General features: G+C 39.3%; 1 protein-coding gene across 5 annotated transcripts in view; it reads right to left on the bottom strand.

The window, feature by feature from the left end:
* The window catches only part of TTBK2 (tau tubulin kinase 2), a 150,341-nt gene that overhangs the window by 33,660 nt on the left and 94,948 nt on the right, over window positions 1–21,733 (bottom strand). For all 5 annotated transcript variants that reach the window (XM_084973191.1, XM_021097126.2, XM_084973216.1 and 2 more), the window contains 2 exons: window positions 10,170–10,327; window positions 353–569 (listed from right to left, as the gene is read on the bottom strand). In XM_084973191.1, coding sequence (XP_084829317.1) covers window positions 353–569; window positions 10,170–10,327 — 375 coding nt within the window. The remainder of the gene's footprint in view (window positions 1–352; window positions 570–10,169; window positions 10,328–21,733) is intronic.

Here is a 21,733-nt window from a genome sequence, read left to right as displayed (position 1 = left end):
GTTGTCCCAGAGTTCTCTGAGACTCTCTTCATTTGTTTTCAATCTTTTTTCTCTTTTCTGTTCTGCATCCATAGTTTCCACTAGTCTGTCCTCCACCTCGCTTATTTGTTCTCCTGTCTGGTTATTTTTTAAAACTATCTTCATCTTTTCCATAAAATACAAGATGAAGGTTAATTTATGATGTCCATACCTGAGTGCTACGAGCAAAATAAGCCAAAATGCTGCATTATAAATACATACATAACTAGCAATACAATGTTCTACTTTCTCATTCAAAATGACACTTTGCTACACCAATAGGAGAAAAATAATAAGCACACAAGATATCACTTCCCGTGCAAGAAATACATACCTTAAAGACCCCGAGCTTTATTTTATTTCTGTTGGCATCCAGTTCTTCCCAGACATCCTTCTCCTGTGGACGAGGGTGTCCCAGAGATCCAGGCAATTTATCTGGTGACACACCAGCAGGGATGCCATTCTCCCCATCACTAAGCTGTTCATCTGGAAACACCTCATCTGTATTTTCTCGAAGCAAGTCTCCTGGGATGGGAGTGGCATTGGCAATTCTGAAAATAAGGGATGAAAAAAACTTAAAAACACCAGATTGAAAAATTACTATGAGATTATCCTACATTTCATTTACAGATTTAAATGGTGAGGTCTATACATAATTAAGAGAGTAAAACAAAACAAAAAAACCTCAGAAACTTAAGGCATGCCAACTCTACTGAAATTAAACTGCTTTTTTTTTTTTTTTTTTTTTTTTTTTTTAGCCACCCAATGGCATTTGGAGTTCCTGAGCCAGGGATCAGATCTAACCTACACTGCAGGTATGGCAAAGCTGGGTTCTTTAACCCACTATTCTGGGTTAAAGGATTGAACTCGTGTCCTGGCACTGCAAAGATGCCTATGATCCTGTTGTACCACAGTGGGAACTGCTAAAATTGTATTCTGACCAACAGAATTTTCAAGCTGATTTAAAAATACAAATTCCAGGAGTTCCCATCATGGCACAGTGGAAACGAATCTGACTAGGAACCATGAGGTTGTGGGTTCGATCCCTGGCCTTGCTCAGTGGGTTAAGGATCCAGTGTTGCCATAAGCTGTGGTGTAGATTGCAGACGCAGGTAGGATCTGGTGTTGTTGTGGCTCTGGCATAGGCCAGCAGTAACAGCTCCTATTAGACCTCTAGCCTGGGAACCTCAATATGCTAAGGGTGCAGCCCTATAAGGACAAAAGACAAAAAAAAAAAAAAAAAAAAAAAAACCAAAAAACCCAAATTCTAATACAGTAACTCATTGATTTAACAATTACTTCATTTTTTATTTTTTGCTTTAATTATTTTTTAGGGCCGAACCTGCAGCATATGGAGGTTCCCAGGCTAGGGGTGAATTTGGAGCTATAGCAATTAGCCTACACCACAGCCACAGCAATGCCAGATCCTTAACCAATGAGTGAGGCCCAGGATTGAAACCTCATGGATAGTAGTCAGGTTTGTAACCCAATGAGTCGCAACCAGATCTCCCAGAAATCACTTTTTTTTTTTGTCCTTTTGTTGAATCAGAGCTGCAGCTCCCAGCCCACACCAATGCCAGATCCTTAACCCACTGAGCGAGACCAGGGATTGAACCTGCATCCTCATGGATACTAGTTGGGTTAGTTACCACCGAGCCATGATGGGAACTCCCCAGCAACCACTTTAAAGGTTAGAAATATTTTGTCTATTTTCCAAAAAGCATTTGTGAATTTTAATAATTTCTATTCTTCACCCATTTTCCTTAGGGAATAAAAAAAACTATAAACATAAAAATGTTAAGTGTCAAAATGATGTAAGTAGATATCAGATCAATCATTTATGTTACATTTATGTTATTTTTTTTAATCATTTATGTTACATTGTTACATCAATCATTTTATGTTACTATGAATGGGAAAATAGGCATCTTCTCACTGAGCCACTCTAAAGGAATAAAAAAAACTATAAACATAAAAATGTTAAGTGTCAAAATGATGTAAGTAGATATCAGATCAATCATTTATGTTACATTTTTTAATAGAGTGAAATGTGCACTTGCTCTTTCACTTTTTACTAACTACCTATACATACAAGGCTCTAGGGATATGAACAGGAGAAAGGAAATTCTTGCTCTCTAGGGGAAACTAGAAATTCTTCAATTATACAGTTCATATGATTCTGTACAAACTGACCAGAAACAAAATAGAAAATATTAATTGGCACTTATCTACATATTCTTTCAAAGTAATTTCATGTCCTATTTACAGGGTTGGTCATTTCTCCCTTAGATTTCTGGCCCACGAGAGGCTTCTCTAGTTCTCAGTTATTACTTACTAAGTGATCAAGCCCCTGCTGCCTCTAATGTTCTATAACTCTACATACTAGCTGTTTTTTTTTTAATTTTTAATTCTTTAGCTGCTGTTGTTTTATTTTAATACTGCTGATTGAACACAACATTTAGCACAGAGTGAAACCTTTCCTTAGAACGATCTGCAGTGTTTAAAAGCAGAAAGATAGTCTTCAGTAGATTGTACTGACACATAAAATTACTATGAATGGGAAAATAGGCATCTTCTCACTGAGCCACTCTAAAGGAAATGGTCACATCCTGGCCCACGTGTCAAAAGTATGTCATGCTGTGAGCAGTGATTTCTCAGGGATTTTTTCCGACAGATTTCAGATTTCATGACCTTCACTACCACCTCTCTCAATGTTAATTGGGAAAAGCACAGATAATAGCTGCCAGGAAAAAACCCTAGAGCCTTCTACAGTATTGCCTGTAGTCTTGACACTGGGAACACAGTGAAAAGGTCATTTGGCCCACATTAGTTCAAATGAAAGTAATTAAAGTTCAGAAACAGACTACTTAGAAGATGTATTTTTCAGATACAAGTTCAATATTAATTCATATACCAATGTAAAGAATTACAATGGACACAATCATATTTGTGCTATGTGGTAAACCAAATGTTTCTTTTCATCTTTTCTTAACAAGTTTTTTTTTTTTTTTTGGTCTTTTGTTAGGGCCAAACTTGCAGCATACGGAAGTTCCTTGGGGTCTAACTGGAGCTGTACCCACCAGCCTACACTGCAGCTCATAGCAACACCAGATTCTTAACCCATTGAACGAGGGTCAGGGATCGAACCCACATTCTCATGGATACTAGTCAGGTTTATTACCACTGAGCCACAATGGGAACTCTCCAAATGTTTCTTCAAAGAATTCCCTCTACTCCTAAGGAAAGGGAATGGCAAAAGGAGGAATATTTGAATTCAGGAAGCTCAGCAGACTTGTTTCCACCCCGCCCTATTTTAATCACTTGATGTTCTAAATCCCTTTTCCCTAGGCCTAGCTATGATTCTGCTTTATTCCCACCACCCCAATTCCTTGGCATTTCTTCCTTCCACCTCCCAGGAAACACATCACACCTCTCCTTAGGAAACTGCCTCTATTTTTGCTCTCAGAGCCTCTTTCTTACATCATAAGCTTCAGTGTAACTTCAAGGATCACATTCATCTTCTTCACACAGGCTCTCACCCACATGACTCAGGTTCCTCTCTGCATTTATTCCTCCAGTTTTGGTCTTTGTTTAATTACTATTTTCTTTCTAACTCTGATCTAAATCTGGAGTTTGAGATATGGAAAGAAAGAACTCTTTCCCAGGAAAATTATTTTATGTTCAGGAACAAGAATGATGAGAAAGATATAAGTGAGGATATTACTAGTACAGAACCTGTGTTTGCAAGCAAGGAATAAACTACAGAAGATTAGGGAAAAAATGGAGACATACGGAAAAAGTGGACAGATGTCAAGAGAAGTAGTAAGATTGGACATCTTTTTCTTTTTCTTTTTTCTTTTTTTTTTTTTTTTGGCAGCACATACAAGTTCCTGGGTCAAAGATCAAACTTGTACCACAGCAGCGACCCAAGCCACTGCAGTGACAATGCTGGATCCTTAACCCACTGTACCATAAAGGAACTCCAGGACAACTTTTTCATGTGCCTTTCCCCATAATGTAAGGGAGAGGCTGGCAAATTAGGGCCTCTAAGTCAAATCTGGCCTATTCACCAATTTCTGTAAATAAACTGTATGCACACAGGCATGCTCATTCGTTTACATACTGCCAATGACTGCTTTAGTCCTACAATGGCAGTGGTAGTGGTGGGAGACAGCAGAGCCCACAAATATGTGTCTGGCCCTTAGTTAACAGATAAGGCCTTTTACCTTCTCGTGAACTTACTTTCTCCCTTTACTACAAACTAAGAGTTGTGGGACATAAATTATCATTCTTTCTCCTTAACACTGATTCTCTAGGGCTTTCCAGGTATTCTACCATGTCATTTGCAAACAGGAATAGCTCAGAGGTCTGTAAACATTTTCCTCATAGGGTCAGATAGTAAAAGGTAGATTTGTAGGTCTAATACTTCGCAGGTAAGATAGATGCTACAATTAGTAGGCAAACATATGAAAAATAGTCTCTAAGTATCTTCCCGCAAGATACTTATTACTCACAAAGGAAAAAATAGTAACTTTATAGTAGAGAAACCTGATTATCGACATTAATATCATCAATAATAAGACATTTTGACACTATATATTTCCTTATTTAATGCCATCAGTTTTCCTCTTATCTTGTCTTTAAATGTATTGCACAAATTCTGATATGTAGTGTTCTAATTATAATTATTTTTCTACTAACTTCAGTTTGTATTTTCCTTTTCACTCAAGAAGAGTTTAACAGGAGGTTTTAAAGTTTCCAGGTGGAAGAGCCTTTGATATTTTTGTTTTTGTTGGTAATTTCTAGTTCTATTACACTGTGATCAGATAATATTTCTGCTTTATGGAGCTACTTATATTTTCTTGGTGACCTGACGACTGGTCAATTTTTGTGAATGTTTTGAGTGTACTTGAGCAGAAGGCGCAACCTCTATCATAAGAGTGTAGATACTGGAAAATATGTCTAAGATCTAACTTCTTGATTATGGTATTTGTCTTCTATTTCTTATTCTTTGTTCACTTGAACTGAGTCATATATTAAAATCTCCAATTACTAGTGATTTTCTATTTTTAACTCTTGAACCTCCTTTAGTTATTGCTTCGTAAAAATGTTGTAATTCTGATGACAAAACATTAATAAATGCTCTTTCTCATTTGTGAATTGGGACACTTAGCACTAAAAAGTACACCTTCACCTTCGTAAATTTTAATGTGTTTTTTAGCTTGAATTCCACATTGTCTGATATCATCATTCTCTTCAGATTCTTTCCATCTTTCTGGTATATCTTCAACCATCCCTTTCTAAAACATGTTTTTTAGGTGCATCTCTTGTATCAGCGTATGTACACAGCTATATAAACAAACTAAAAATCTTTTTCTTTAAATGGATGTGCTCACTGATACTTATTGCTTTGACTGATATGTTTGGTCTTAATTCTGTCATAGTATTTTATAATTTTGTGTATTTTGTTATATCTGCTATATTTCTTCATGAGATGGGTATTCTTTAAATTTATAAATTTTGAGTTTCTCAGTTTTAATTGGTATTGTTTTGCTTTTCTCCTTCAAGGACTTGAACAATACAAATGCCATTCCTTCTCTGTCTTCCTTCCAATGGCATTACTTCCTCTCTAGCCCTTTTATTTTATTTACTTATTTTTTGTTTTTTAGGGCTGCACCCACGGCATATGGAGGTTCCCAGGCTAGGGGTCTAATCGGAGCTACAGCTGCCAGCCTACACCACAGTCACAGCAACTCAGGATCCAAGCCAAGTCTGTGACCTACACCACAGTCCACGGCAACGCTGGATCCTTAACCCACTGAGTGAGGCCAGGGATCGAACCCGCAACCTCATGGTTCCTAGTTGGATTCATTTCCACTGTGCCACCAAGGGAACTCCTCTCTAGCCCTTTGAATGATTTATTTATTTTCATTCCCTTGGGGCTTTTTCGCCACTAACTTTATTCAATGCCCTTTATTAAATTTCTGTTTGAGTCTATTTTTCCTTGTGCACTTTTTTATTTATTCCATTCTAAGACATCTTTTTCTTCCACTTCTTTCCTGAGTTCAGTCAACTCTCATTTCATTTCTTCCTCTCTCTTTTCCTTTTCCTTCTTTCCCTCTTCACACCATACTCTGTTTTTGTTCTTGGTTTTTAAATTTCTGATTCAATTTCTTAGTTTTTAATTTTGAGTCTGGTTATCCGTATCTTCAAATGCATGAGTATATTTAGTTCCATTTGAGGTTTTGCCTTATAACTGTCTTCTTCAAAATTTTTTTTCTGAGAGGACATTTTCTTAATATATATTAGATTGTCTTGATTTTTTGAAAGAACACTTTATGGATCTTTAAAATATTTTTCTTGGAGTTCCCGTCGTGGCGCAGCAGAAACGAATCCAACTAGGAACCATGAGATTGCAGGTTCGATCCCTGGCCTCGCTCAGTGGGTGAATCCAACTAGGAACTATGAAGTCGCCGGTTCGATCCCTTGCCTCGCTCAGTGGGTTAAGGATCCGGTGTTGCTGTGAGATGTGGTGTAGGTCACAGACGCAGCTCAGACCCTGCATTGCTGTGGCTGTGGTACAGGCCGGTGGCTACAGCTCTGATTAGACCTCTAGCCTGGGAACCTCCATATGCTGCCGGTGCGGCCCCAAAAGGATAAAAGAAAAAAAATTTTTTTTTCTTGTTCATTTTTGTGGTATTGGAGTGTTTTACAAGATTCATAGTTTAACTGGCCCCCTCTTCTGTCAGCATAGCAAAATCCAAACACTTGAGTGGGCTTTTATTTGGTCAGGGGAGCCGTGTATCTTCTGCTTTTATGTTTCTCTTTTCCTGTAGGTAATTAAATATTATTTCCATCCTTTTCCCTCTGTAATTATTAATTTATTGTCTTTTAGGTCCAAATTCATCCTTGTTGCCTATTCTGTGAAAGCGGATCTGTGCCCTTTAAATCTTTTCCTTTGCAGCTGTCATGGGAGCTTTGTAGAAGGCACTGAAGAGCCACTGCAGGAGGAAAGGGTTTTGCTTTGGGATCCAGTGTGCAGCTTGGCAAGCTACCCCAGTGTGCGTGGCTTTCCCCAGTGCTTGTCTCCTGCAGCACATAGACAACAGTAACAATTCTCATCCTAGAGTAACCCCTACTATCCAGAAGTTGTGTATCAGACTGACTCTAGTGAGACACCTCCAACAAATCCCTTTCTCTGGCACCCCAGAAGGTAAGGTTTTCAGCAAATTCTATCAGTGTGGCATCAGAGCAACCTCTCTGCCATCCAATGACTGAGGACATGTCCTCTCCAACAAAGTTAGAACTCAGCCCTGGGATGGGGACTGAGGGAGCTCTTCCCTAGATGCTTAATGCAGCCCTGTGAGTAGGAGTTGTACTTTATATTTGTGATTCCTGTATTCTTTACAGTTCTACCTCTTCAATCCCATGTTATTCCAATTTTGTGTCATGGGTAATATTTCTTTGTATCATCTTTCCCTGTCAAATTACTACGTAGTTTCTCTCTCTGACTGGACCCAAACAGATCTGCATTTTTTCCCTTCACCAGTCAACTGACAAAGGGGTATTTCTCCCTTCCGTTTTTTTTTTTTTTTTTTTTAAGTTTGTTTTATGTTTAGTATATTTTGTTTAGTTTTAGTTTGTTTCATGGCTGCACCTATGCCACATGGAAGCTCTTGGACCAGGGGTCAAAGTGGAGATGCAACTGTGGTCTACACCACAGCCACAGCAATGGCGGATCCTCAACCCACAAAGCAAGGGCAGGGATCGAACCTGCAGATCGAACTCACATCTTCACACAGGTAACTTCAGGTCCTAAAACTGCCGAGCCACATCAGTAATTCCTCCCCCCCTTTTTGTCTTTTTTTCTTTCCAGAAGCTATGTGTCTTGAATCATGCATATTTTTACCTCCTTGTAATTCATGATCTGATCTACCTGGACATTTTTTGGTATTTTCATTATTTAGATGTGTTTAGTCTTTCTGATGGTTTTAGATCAACATTAAGTCCCAGTGCTAACTTTCCTCTTCCCTACAGATTTTACCTATCTGCCTTCAGTAAGCATCATGGTGGGTGAGGCAGAAGCATTAGAGATATTCCACAATGCTTGGTGTTTTGTTTTTTCTCTTTTTACTTATAGTTATTTTTAATTCGGCATCCTTTGTCTTCAAATTATGCTGAGGACGCAGTTTTGTGTGGTTTTCCTTTCTTGTTATTCTTTCTTATTTTAGGAATAAACACTGGGAGATGGGAACTTAAAGTGTCTTCACCGATTTCAGCTACCAGGAAGTGTTATCACTTGGATTTTTGCATGTTTGGGACTTCTTTCTTTTTTTTTTTGGTGGGGGGGGATACTTGTGGCATATGGAGGTGCCCAGGCTAGGGGTTGAATTGGAGCTGTAGCTGCCGGCCTATACCACAGCCACAGCAACAAGGGATCTGAGCCGCGTCTGCGACCTACACCACAGCTCATGGCAATGCTGGATCCTTAATCCACTGAGCGAGGCCAGGGATCAAACCTGCATCCTCATGGATACTAGTCAGGTTCGTTAACCATTAAGCCATGATGGGAACTCTGAGACTTGTTTATTTCTAACAACAATCAAAATTGGAGGACAAAAGTATTAAAGCAAGAATAAAAATTTCTACATAGGCTTCAGCTCTGTCACTAATGTTTATCTAAAACTGAATGATTAGCTCAATGTTAGGATCATCTCCTTATTTTTAAAATGGGGTGGCTGGAGTAGGGCAGTGGGTCCCAAACTCAGATAAGCATGAGAAACATCTGATGCATATGGACTTCTCTGCCATACCCCTAGATGTCTGGGATGAGTCCTACAAATGAGTATTTTAAACAAACATCTGTGGTAATTCTATTGTAGCTAGTTAGGGTCTCACATTTAAGAACCCTTAGACTAGCTTAATCATGGATAACATCACCACTTACATGAGTCCATGTAAGTTTTTCCGATTCAATAAGCTCTAGTGATCCCAACTCAATACAAAAAAAAAGCAATGGATTAGTGATAGAGTTTCCCAATTAGCTCACTGTATGATTTTTCCCTCTTTACTTAAAACAAACAAACAAACAAACAAACAAAACATTTAAAACAACCAGAAGAGTTAAAAAAACAAAAGGGTCAGAAAAAAAAAAGATAATATGCCCCCAAGATTGAGAAACCAACAAAGCAACTGTATTTAATCCATAGAGAGGGAAAAAAACATTTTAAAAAACCACTAAAAAACAAAAAACCAAACAGATGGAAACACACTAACCTCTTCCTAATACACTTCGAAAATGAAATCTCTTTCATGTTTGGTTCCCACTAACCTTAAGCACGGATGGTACAGTTAGGTATAGCTGTGGCTTGTTCTTTCCAGGGCCTGATATATTCTTTGGTAGTAAGGGCAGCAGAGGCCCCCTCTCACTTTTGAAACCAAGCAGGGCCCTGTGGGGCTCCTGGGCACACAAGCTTTTCTGTGTCCCCCATTTCTTGTTTTTGGGGAATGGGTATTAGCCTCCATGACCTTCCCTGAGTTCCAAAGAGCAGGTTCAAACAGTTGCTAATCAGGGAAGAGAGGGCTTGCAGAGACCAGGGAGAAGCAGTCAAGAGACAACAATACAGCCTTGGGCAGAGTCCTAGTTCCTCCTCAAGGAATGCAATACCTTTGAGTTCTTGGGCAGAACTAAAACCCCCAACAAATGGAAGATGTTAATAAAGCATTCTTCATTCCAGAAAGAAGGATTGCCAGCTTTGAAAAACAATGAAACCTTGCATCCACCCAGATCCTTATCTGCAGCCCTATTTTTCACTCCCAAACTTTAAAACCACCTTCTATTCTCTCCCAAAGTGAGGGTGGGGGGTACGGTCTTTAGAGCATTTGCCTGCTGTGACTCTCCTTTGCCTGGCAAAGCAGTAAATTTAACATCAACAAGTCACACAAGCTCTAAGCTCCCATTTCGAGGTACTTTCTAGAAAAGTAAATGCAATAAAGGCATATATAAGATAAGTGTTAACTCAAGGAAATCCAGAGGCATCCCTCTGTCTTAGCAATTTGTCAACTGAAGGAATCTGGATGAAAGAAAAGACATTTCTGCTAATAGGAGGCATGGAGGAAAGATACTGCTGAACCACCTGTTGAGGACGTACCCAATTGCTGCGGGGGTCAAGCGGGTGTGCAGCTGAGGAGTGGTGGAAGTAGTCGTGGTTGTAAGGGAACCATCGGTGCCAGTCTTCTCCCAGTCAAAAGGGTCACTCTCAATTACTCCAAAGGTCTTGATGCTGTTGTCAAACACGGATGTGAGAAGCTAAATCACAAAAGGAAAAACCTGGAGTAAGCCAACAGTAAACATGGTGACTTTATTCTATAAGCACCCTAGACTCTTAAATTAGTAGTGTAATTTAAAAACAAAACCCAAAACCTCATGACATAAAAGGGGTAATCTGATTAAGGACTATACATGGATGATGATATTCGATTAATACTGATTTTTCTTAGTTGAGGCACTGGTTTGTAGTTGTGTAGGGTAATGTATTTGCTCTTGGAAAATAAGTAACAAACTGTCATACCTAAAACCCACTTTCCAATGGTCTGGCAAAAGAAAATGTGTCCTGTTTGTGTGCATTTGGATTCAATCATTCATGTGATCAATTTTTTTTTTTGTTAAAAAGGGGCATTTTCATATGGTTTAACTTAAATATGTGACCAGTACTGATGTTGGTATATCTAGGTTAAAGGGTATACAGAAGTTCATTGTGCTTTCTTCAAATGTTTTTGTGGGTTTGAAAATTCTCATACTGTGCGTGTGTGTATGTGTATGTGTGTACGAGAGTGTACATGTACGTGTGTGTACCCATGTGCACACGCACAAATGATCAAAAAGAAATTCACTGATATTTGATTTATGTATGAGTTCACTTTTGTCTTTAAATTCTAAACATCTAATATACTATTGAGAAAGATCTCACAAAGACCTTCCTTTACTATTTGACAGTATGCAACATTTTCAATTTTATAATTAAAACTGGATTAAAATCTCATCATTTCTCTTACTCTTTTAGGATCCTATTCTCAGAGATTTATCTTGTACATTTTCTGTCCCAGACGTGAAATCAGCACTTCTTCATTAGAAGATTTTTACAAAAGTCTGTTTAGGCTTTAAAAAGATTATTCTGGCTACGAAGTGGAAAAACATGCTTAAATGGGGTGGGAGCATGACTAATGAGAAGGCTACTGTCAACTGAACCAGCTTAGTAGCAGTGAGAGTGATAAGAAGTGTTAGGATTTGGTCACAATTTGTAGAGGCAACATAACCTCCTAATAGAAAGGATGAAAGCTGTGAATGTAAAGAAACAAGAATAATTCAGATTTCTGTCCTAAGTCACTGGGTAAATGGTGGTGCCATTTACTGAGATGGAAAGCAGTGAGTATGAGGTTTGGGATATTCAAATTTTTATGGAGTTGAGGGAGGAACAGGGAATATAGATACAAACTTGAGAGTCATCAGCATATAGATATTAAAGCCATATGACTAGATATCACCTAAGGAGAGTAGGTAGCAAGCCCTAAGGCTCAGGGCACTCCAACATTTAGATGGAAAGAAGATGAGTAAAGGAAACCAAGGAGTGGCCACTGTGGTTAAGAAACAGAGTGCAGGGTTCTAGACACCAAGTGAAAAAACCACCTCATCAAATGATGGTCAGTGCTATCAATAGTAAATTTATAGTTATTTCTGATTATTTAGTTGATGTCTTTCACCCAGGCTGTAAGCTCCAAGGGGCTGTTGCATGTCTGATCTTGCTCACTGTAACACTATGCCTTAGGTATACGAGTACCATATTGTGATGTGTACGAAACATTTATTTAGTCATTTAGAGAACCAAAAATATATTTCTTATAGATATTTAGTCTTTGTCCACAGTTCCTGGCTCACAGCTCCCAAAACCCTTGAAATTTTCTGAGAGGTAAGATCAATGGGAGTATTTTTTGTTACATTATTTGATCTCTAGTCTGCAGTTCCTGAAATCACTTCAGAGCCATAAATGTGAAATGAGTGTCTTGTTATTCATAACAAGTCCCTTTCCATCACAACTAGGTTGAGGATAATAAGGTGACTTTTGGAAAGCACCTAAGAACAGAGGCTGGTCACCATCAGGACCAACTGTGTGATTAGAGGGTTGAAACTTTCAGTTCTACCCCCTTGATCTCCAGGAAAGGGGAGAGGGGTTGGAAGTTGAATCAATAACCAATGGTCAATGATTTAATCAATCATACCTATGTAAGGAAGCCTCCATAAAAAAACAAAACCGGGAATTCCCGTTGTGGGTCAGTGGTAATGAACTCGACTAGTATCCATGAGGACACAGGTTCGATCCCTGGCTTAACTCAGTGGATTAAGGATCCAGTGTTGCCATGAGCTACAGTGTAGGCCAGCAGGAAGCTCCACTTCGACCCCTAGCCTGGAAGCTCCACTTCAACCCCTAGCCTGGAAACTTCCATATGCCACAGGGTGTGGCCCTAAAAAGACAAAAAACAAACAAATAAAAAGAACCCCACCAAAACCTTGGAGAGCTTCCAGGTTGGTGACCATGTGAAGGTACTGAGAGAGTGGTGCTCTTCGTGAGGGCATGTAGGCTCCACACCCTTTCCTCATTCCTTCTTATGTGTAGTTCTTCCATTTGGCTGTTTGAGTTATATCCTTCGGCTTTTTTTGTTTTGTTTTGTTTTTTGGCTTTATAGGGCTGCACCCTCAGATATGGAAGTTCCCGGCCTAGGGGTCAAATCAGAGCTGCAGCTGCCAGCCTACATCACAACCCCAGCAACACCGGATCCTTAACCCAGAGTGAGGCCAGGTATCGAACCTGCATCCTCTTGTATACTAGTTGGGTTCATTCCTGTTGAGCCAAAATGGGAACTCCCTGAGCTATATCCTTTGTAATAAATGGGAACTCCCTGAGCTATATCTAGTGGAAAAACTGGTTTCCCAAGGCCTGTGAACCACTCTGCAAATTAACCAAACCCAAGGAGGGGGCCATAGGAATTTAATTTATAGCCAATCAGTCAGAAGTACACGTGACAACTAGGACTTGAGAATGGTATCTGAAGTGGGGGACAGTTATGTGGGAATGAGTCCTTAACCTGTGGAATCTGTTGTGTAGGTAGTGTCAGAATTAAGTTGAACTACAGGAACCTAGCTGGTGTCAGAGAACTGCTTGGTGGTGTGGGGAAAAAAACATGTTGGAAATTGTGGGTACAGAATCCTTAAGTAGTATTCTAAAAACAATTCTAGAATAAATGTTTATTTATAATATTTACTGAAAGATTCACATGACTTTACCTTTCATTTAAGTCTCAAAGAAAAAAATAATAAATGCAGAAAAAGAAATTAAAAAGCTAAAAGGAATTGGAAAAGGCATGGTTATAAAACCTGGGAATTTTAATTTTGGTCATATTTTTGTTTACGTAAGTTATCTAGGTTACAGCTTAGACCTTCCCAAATTGTCAGAGGTAGAGGGCTACAGAAAACACAAAGGAGGAAAGGAAAATGGATTGAAACCCTGGTATGAGAATTTAGGTGGTACACCTTAGCCCTCTCTCCTGACTCTGGAAATCAGGTTCTCATAGGTTCCCCTGGAGTGAGATGCTTCTTTCCTGAAAGGTGGAGTTCCTACTCATGAGGGAGCACCTGCCCTGCTGTGAGAGCACTCAGGATGCTACTGCTAAATGCTGAGTCTGACCGGGTGGCAACAGGGATGACCCTAAACATTTTTACTGCCAGATGTCCTTTTGTCAAAAATTCTTTTCTTGCATTTATCACAGTATTAAATGTCTTATAAAATGTAGCATATGCCATTGGACAATCAAATAAGAAACAGTTTGTTACTATGATGGTGATACTCAAGACCAGCAGAAGGAGGCAGAGGGATGGAGGATAAAGTACAAAGAAATAGAAGGAAAGTTAAAAGTATTGAAGCATTAAAGGGACCTTACTGTAAACAAATGATCAGCCAATACTGAGCACTGCAATACCTTAAAGAAGAAAACATTTGTAATAGCAGAAAAAAAATTTTCTAATTCAGAGCCAGGAAGGCTCTGAATTCTCAACTTCAACAGATGGAATAGGAGAAACAGGACATATCAAGGACTTTTTTTTTTTTTTTTTTTTTTTGGTAACTGAATTCATTATATCACATTTGGCTAAAATAAGTAATAAAACCAGAAAACTCAGGAGTTCCTGTTGTGGCTCAGTGGTTAACGAATCCAACTAGGAACCATGAGGTTGTGGGTTCGATCCCTGGCCTTGCTCAGTGGGTTAAGGATCCGGCGTTGACGTGAACTGTGGTATAAGTTGCAGACACAGCTCGGATCCTGAGTTGCTCTGGCTCTGGTGTAGGCCGTGGCTACAGCTCCGATTGGACCCCTAGCCTGGGAACCTCCATATGCCGCGGGAGTGGCCCAAGAAATGGCAAAAAGACAGAAGAAAAAAAAAACAAAAAACAGAAAACTCAATTCAGTTATTCATTCAAACAGATTTGAGGACAATATAAATCTGTCACCTTATAAATCAAATATATATACACACATACGTGTGTGTGTGTATAATAAATAAAACTTGTAGTTTTCATCCTTTTCATACCCTAATACCACTGAGGATTAAAACACTATCTGATCAGAGCAGGAGAACACTGTACAGTAATTCTCAAACTGAAAAGGGGACAGAGCTAAAAGTGAAAGAAACTTCCACACTTCCCTCTGACACTTCTCTCTAAGAAAGCATGATCCATGTCTCTTCATTGAGAATCATTGGAAATCTAGTATACATCTGACTACTTTTATTTAATAATATATTACTGGAGTTCCTATTGTGGCTCAGTGATTAACGAATCCAACTAGGATCCATGAGGTTGCAGGTCCGATCCCTGGCCTTGCTCAGTGGGTTAAGGATCTGGCATTGCCGTGAGCTGTGGTACAGGTTGCAGATGTGGCTCTGATCCTGAGTTGCTGTGGCTGTGGCATAGGCAGGTGGCTACAGCTCCGATTGGACCCCTAGCCTGAGAACCTCCATATGCTACAGGTGTGGCCCTGAGAAGACAAAAGACAAAATAAACAAATAAATAAATAAAAATAAATTTTTAGAAAATACAAACTTATCTACAGAGTACAAGTTTCTCAAATTAGGGTAACATGCAGCCATATGTCAGAGAGAGTTTAAAATCCTTAGATAAATGTGGCACAGCTTCCTGGAGAATTTTACTCACAGGTAAGACGTATAATATGATATTTTATAAAACATTGCAAAGACATTAGAAAGCAAAATCCACAGGAACATTTAGGATAAATCAAGAAAATGCAGAGAAAATTTGCATTTAGGGCTGACACTTTAAGATTGTTCCCAGACCTCTTGAGAACTACTTTGCTGCATAAAGAGAAATTGATGAAATAGTGTGAGAAACATGAAAAGTATTAGCATCAACGGGAAGGTGAATCTCCCTTGAATGGAAGGAGGGAAGGAGACATTGGTGGGAAAGGGAAGACCTGGGGACAGTCTGGACAGGACAATGCAATACAACTTTTATTTATTTACTTTTTGCTTGTTAGGGCCACACCTGCGGTATATGGAGGTTCCTAGGCTAGGGGTCCAATTGGAGCTACAGCTGCCGGCCTACACCACAGCCACAGCAACTTGGGATCCGAACCATGTCTGTGACCTATACCACAGCTCACAGTAATGCCAGATCTCTGACCCACTGAGCGAGGTCAGGGATCCAACCCACGTCCTCATGGATAGTGGTCGGGTTTGTTTCCACTGGGCCAACAGGAATTCCCAATACTACTTTTAATGTGGCTGCTGTTGTTGTTGTTTGTGTCAATTTCCCTTCTACTTGCACTTATGAATAAGAGGTAGTCTGTTTTTCTTAATCCCAATTCTAATGGGATATACAATATAATGACAGACCCCCAACAAGTACATAAAAATCAGATACTATGTCCAGGTAATGAGATTCTGAATAATTTGGATTTTCTACTTTTCTATAATTTCCAAACTTCTATAATGACTTGTATTACTTTTATTTATTATTATCATTTTTTATTTTTTTGCTTTTTAGGACCACACCCGTGGCATATGGAGGTTCCCAGGCCAGGGGTCCAATCGGAGCTATAGCTGCGGGCCTATGCCAGAGCCAGAGCAACGCCAGATCCAAGCTGTGTCTGTGACCTACATCACAGCTCATGGCAATGCTGGATCCTTAACCCACTGAGCAAGGCCAGGGATCAAACTCGCATCCTCATGGTTCCTATTCAGACTTTTTTTCCACTATGCCACAATGGGAACTCCATGTATTATTTTTAATAATGAGAAAAAAATTTAAAAAATGCATTATCTAAAATAAATTATATACATAAGCATATGTAGTCTGCAAAAATACCTGGTACTAGCCCCACTCCCCAACCTGGAATATTCTTATTCTTTGCAGCAACCAGTTATCTGACATAGACATAATGCCTTAGGGAAACACCCCTTATCCTTCGCACAAATACAATTCAATAGCTTTATCAAATTTACTGCTACATGAAATCCCAGTTTGCCCTTTCGAAGAGCATAGACAAAGTCCAGTCTTTGCAAAAACAAGAAGTATTTGTAATGTGATACTGAGGACTGAGAATTCTGATTCCTGAATTCTCAGTTAACAAATGATAAATTAATGGATCAATAGAGCACTTAACCAACAGAGCAGAATAGCAATGCTGGCTTGCCTGATTCAACAATAGATTATTTAAAGCAAAAGAAATTGCCTCACTTCAGTGATAAGCAGATGAAATAGAGGAAAAGAAATGTACATGTCCCTTTTTTTAGGGCCGCACTTGAGGCATAGGGAAGTTTCCAGGCTAGGGGTCAAAACGGTGCTACAGCTGCCAGCCTACACCACAGCCACAGCAATGAAGGATCTGAGCCATGTCTGTGACCTACACCACAGCTCGTGGCAATGCTGGATCCTTAACCCACTGAACAAGGTCAGGGATAGAACCTGCACCCTCATGGATACTAGTTGGATTCATTACTGCTGAGCCACAACAGAAACTCCCACACATGTTCTAGATTTCTCTCCTGGGAAATTTTTGTCAGCATTGGTAGAGGGGAAAAAAAACTGCATTACACCCATCCTTTAGAGAACAGAACAACAACAAAAAAGAGATAGATTAAATAAAGAGAATAAGTTTTAAAAGCTGCAGAATTTTAGGCTGCTTTCACCATTCACATCAAGATATTAGGGCTACCTGACACTAAATGTCATCTGTTTCTTTCAGGTGCTCATCAGACAATAAGATAAACTGGTAATGTCTAAGCTTCTCAATGCTTTCTATAATGCTCAATAAAAAAGGTAAGCAGCATTTCCTTTTTGCCTTAACTAAACAAAGCACCATAAAAGGAAATAGAAGTCCTATTAAGAGAGAAGTAATGTTGAACAGAATACAAGAATGAAGAGAGATAATTATAAGCAAATGTAGCGTCACTGATGTACATGTAAAACCACTTATGTTTATATAATACTTTATAATTTATAAAACTATTCTCACAATTATCTCATTAAAATCTTAACAACACTGAGGAGTATTTCCACCATTTCACAGACAAGAAAACGGATTTAGAAAGGCCATACGAATGGTAAGTCCCCTGTACCTGCCCAGACTTGAGACCCAAGAAAGAGCCTGGAGACAGTGACGGAGACATGGGATCTTACCTGTTCCCAGCCAGAGGGTCCTGGAGCAACACCCCCACTGTGTATGGCACACAGGACATGGCAGCAATCTTTACTACTCAGGGGAGAGGGTAGCTACCATTTATAGGGGGGAAATGACATCATGTTGGCTCACCAGTTACCAGAGAAACCAGCAGCTGGGGGAAGTCTCTCAGCCCCTCAGATTAATGACCACTATGAGGGTAGATGTTTCCCTTTAATAAATTAGCAGGTAGAACCATTTTGGCCTAAAAATTAGAACAATCACTAGCTGGGGTAGGAGGCAAACACATTCATGTCAGTGGGGTATAGGAGAGGCAGGCACTGGTCAAACAGGGGATGTACAAAGAGCAAGAGAACAGCTATCTTGAGCAGCCTGACAGTACCAGAGGCAAGGCAAAAAAAAGTATAAAGTTGAAATTATCTCTGAAAGCCCCTTATGAGGCCCATAAAATACAGGACAGTAGTTGTACAACATAGCTGGTTTTTCCTCCAGCATTGGGAGAGACTTCTATTTCTTCAGATAAATGCATGAGGCTGTCTACATTTAGGGGGTATACTGTAGCTAAAAAATTACTTAGTTCTTTTAAGCATTAGAATCATACTCAGTGCCTAATTCTGGATGACTGGACTGGATGGTGTTAATAAGAAAAAGGCTGAGGGAACAGCACATTTACAAAGGCTGCACCATCACCCTCACCACAGGGCATGGCTAATGGAGCCACAGGGCAGGTAGAATCACAGACATGTTCATCTCCTGCATATGCAGCTGAATTTCAGTGAATCAAGTAAACATGGCTTTAGTTATATGTGTTCTGCAGTTATTTCAAATACTCACTGATTCAGACATACACGGAATGCCTACTATGCGGAGTGCAAGGCATGTGAGGGCGTTAAGTCTTGTTATCAGAGAATTTGCATTTAACAGAAGTAATACTTACATTAAGCAGATTTAATTCAATTTGGCAAACTTTCATTAAATGTCTATTATGGTGCTAATTTCTTGAGAAAAACTGAGATAAATGAGCAAGGTCCTGGCACTAATGCAATTTATGTAGTAAGGAGACTAAACAAAGTACTGCTATGACAGTTTAGCCTAAGAAATCACTACTGTGTGAAAGGAATCAGAGGAGACTGTGGAGAAATTGGCATCTGAGTAGGGTCTTCTATTTCACAAGACAAGCATGCATTATGGGTGGGGCGAGCAGAAAGAAGGGCTGGTAGTCCCATTTGACTGCATAAGCACAACTGAGAATGAAGGGGGGTGATTAAAGGAGGGAGAGCAGGAATTCATCCACTTGTCTTCATCTCCACTGCTCATATCCAAGTCAAGACCATCACTGTTCCTTGCCTCCTGCCCACAAGGGAAGACGCCAACTCCCCGCCTCCCTTAATGTTAGAATTGGGCCACTGTGAATTGGTTCTGCTCACAGAGGTATACGCCAAAGTGTTTACATCACTGCTAGGCCTGGTCTTAAAACCCCTCAGCCACCATCCACACTCACTCTTCCCTTTCCTGATGACTGTAAAAGCCATGGACTAAAGACAGCAGTGTCAAAATGAGTGGAGCCTGGATGTTCAAGTTACCACTTGAGAGATGCACAGGAGAGCAGCCCAACTTAACTATGCTGTTATGTGAGCAAAAAAATAAACCTCTGTGGTGTTATAACAGTGATTTTTAAAATATTTCTTTCTCACCAAGGCCCAGCTCAGCCTCTCTCAATACCTTCCTAAGTAGACTCTGATTCTCGTCTACCTCATTTCAACGCACACGACTGCAAAAGTAATCCTCTTCGAACACAAACTAGACCATAGCATCCTGTTTATTAGACTTCCAAGGCATCCTGTTGCACTTAGAATAAAATAAAACTCCTAAACAAGGCCTACAAGGTCCTGTATCTGGCCTCTGCCTTTCTTCCTAATCTCATCTCAAACCACTCTCTCCCCACATTTTCTGTGTTCTGGCCACTTTTCTTTCCATTCCTTTCTCGTAGCAGAGTCTAAGCACATATTCTTCCCTTTGCTGATAACCTTCTTCCTCTTGTTTTTGCTCTCCACATGGCCAATACAGTCCCCTTTTTTAGCGTCTGGCTTAAATGACAACTTAAAAGAAAGACCTTTTCTGATGCCTTATTTTGTGGGTGGTTCTCACTTTTATTCCCTAGCTCAGCCTCTTATTTGCTTCACAAGCAGTCTATCTACTATGCCTTTTGAAAAATTTAACTCTGCTGTTACTCAAGTCAGAGGATCCTAAAATGGCTCTAAGTCCCCCAATGCAGAGGCAAGCTTGCTGCATTTTGGTGTAATCTCTGTATAAACAGTCCTAATTCCTAAACCTGGAAAGTATACTACCAAGATTAATGAAGCTTGGTTGGCTTTGGTCTTCCTCTCTCTCGTATGCTCTTATGTTAGAAATGCTGTGGCAATATATGAACTGGCTGATATACATAGTTTATTTTCAGGCTCACCAACGCTATATATGTTTATGGGTTTCATTAGTCTTCTCAATTTGCTAAATGATGCTTAACACAATCTGACACTCTAAAAAGAAACTTTTGTGTTCTTATGTCAGGATCATGTGACCCTATTAATGACTAACAATTTCTGATAGTTCTTCATATAACTTATTAGTTCGTTCATTGTAATTTTATTAACCACTCATGTCTGTATTTACTTAACAATGCCTGCTATGTTTGTGGCCACTTCTCCAAGGAAGGTATGGATGGGGTAAACCAGAAAGAGCTTGAGCCGTTTTGAAAGACTCAGAAATATGTTCAGGTACCACTTCTAGGAGCATTCATTTTCCCAGGCAATGTGTCTAAACTAAGTCTCCCTAAGATGGGGATAACATGCTACCCATGTATTATTGTGACAATGCCATGTCATTATTGTGATAATGTGTTAAGGCACCAAGGATTCTTCTTTATCCAATCTGATGCTGCGGTCTTAGCTTCCCATTAACTAGTAACAGTGTCACCTACAGAAGGAAGTACTGTGGTGGAATTTAAGGTTGATAAGATTTTGCTAGGCACCCCTCAAAAACACCTCCCTTTCTCAAAATATTTTAAAGGGATTTATTTAAATTATATGGTGGCAACAACAGACAATGTTTTTATAGCTGTCTATGTTTCTGAAAGTGCTGTCCTGGCACTTTTTTAAACTTTTAATTTGAAATACTTAAAAGACTCATAGGAAATCATAAAAACAATACAAAGAAGTCACCTTTACCCAGTTTACCTCAATGGTAATATCTTAAATAACTAGAGTACAAGATCAAAAACAAGGAAATGACATTGGTACAATCCACAGAGTTTATCAAATTTCACCAGTTTCATGTGTAGTCTGTGTGCGTGTGTGTATGTGTGTGTGTGTGTAGAACTATATAATTTTACCACTAAAGGAGATTCATGGCCCAGCACTTGTCTTTTATAGTTGCTATACTCTTTCAAAATCTAATAATAAAAACAATCCACAGGTTCTACATCTGTGGATTCAACCAACCACATCAAAAATGGTTTTTTTAAATCTAGAAAGTTCTAAAAAGCAAAACTGGAACTTGCCACAAGCCAGAAATTATATGCCAAGCATTTACATTGTATTAAGTATTATAAGTAACCTAGAGATGATTTAAATTATATGAAAGCACAAGTTATATACAAATATAGCTATTTTATATAAGGGATTTGAGGACCTTGCATCCCCGGGGGTCTTGGACTCCCCTATAGATATCGAGGGTTGAATGTATTCATAGTGAGATATCTGGTTTAATCTTCACCATAATATCTTTACCTTTAGTTTAGAACATAGTATTTACGCACTCATGAGAGCTGATTCTCCTTGCATTTCCTGAGTAGGAAACTTAAACTAGGCAAACTAAGATTCAATTCAACTTTTCTAACATTTGTTGAAAATTTAGGTATAGCAACATGCCAGGATAGTGTGGATAAAAAAACAAAGTAATATATGGTTGTACC

The sequence above is a fragment of the Sus scrofa genome, chromosome 1, assembly GCF_054392235.1.
Source record: "Sus scrofa isolate SSC_HxYL_T2T_F1_AM1 chromosome 1, Sscrofa_HxYL_maternal_Yorkshire_Landrace_v2.0, whole genome shotgun sequence".
NCBI lineage: Eukaryota > Metazoa > Chordata > Mammalia > Artiodactyla > Suidae > Sus > Sus scrofa.
This window is presented reverse-complemented; position numbering and strand designations above follow the sequence as displayed.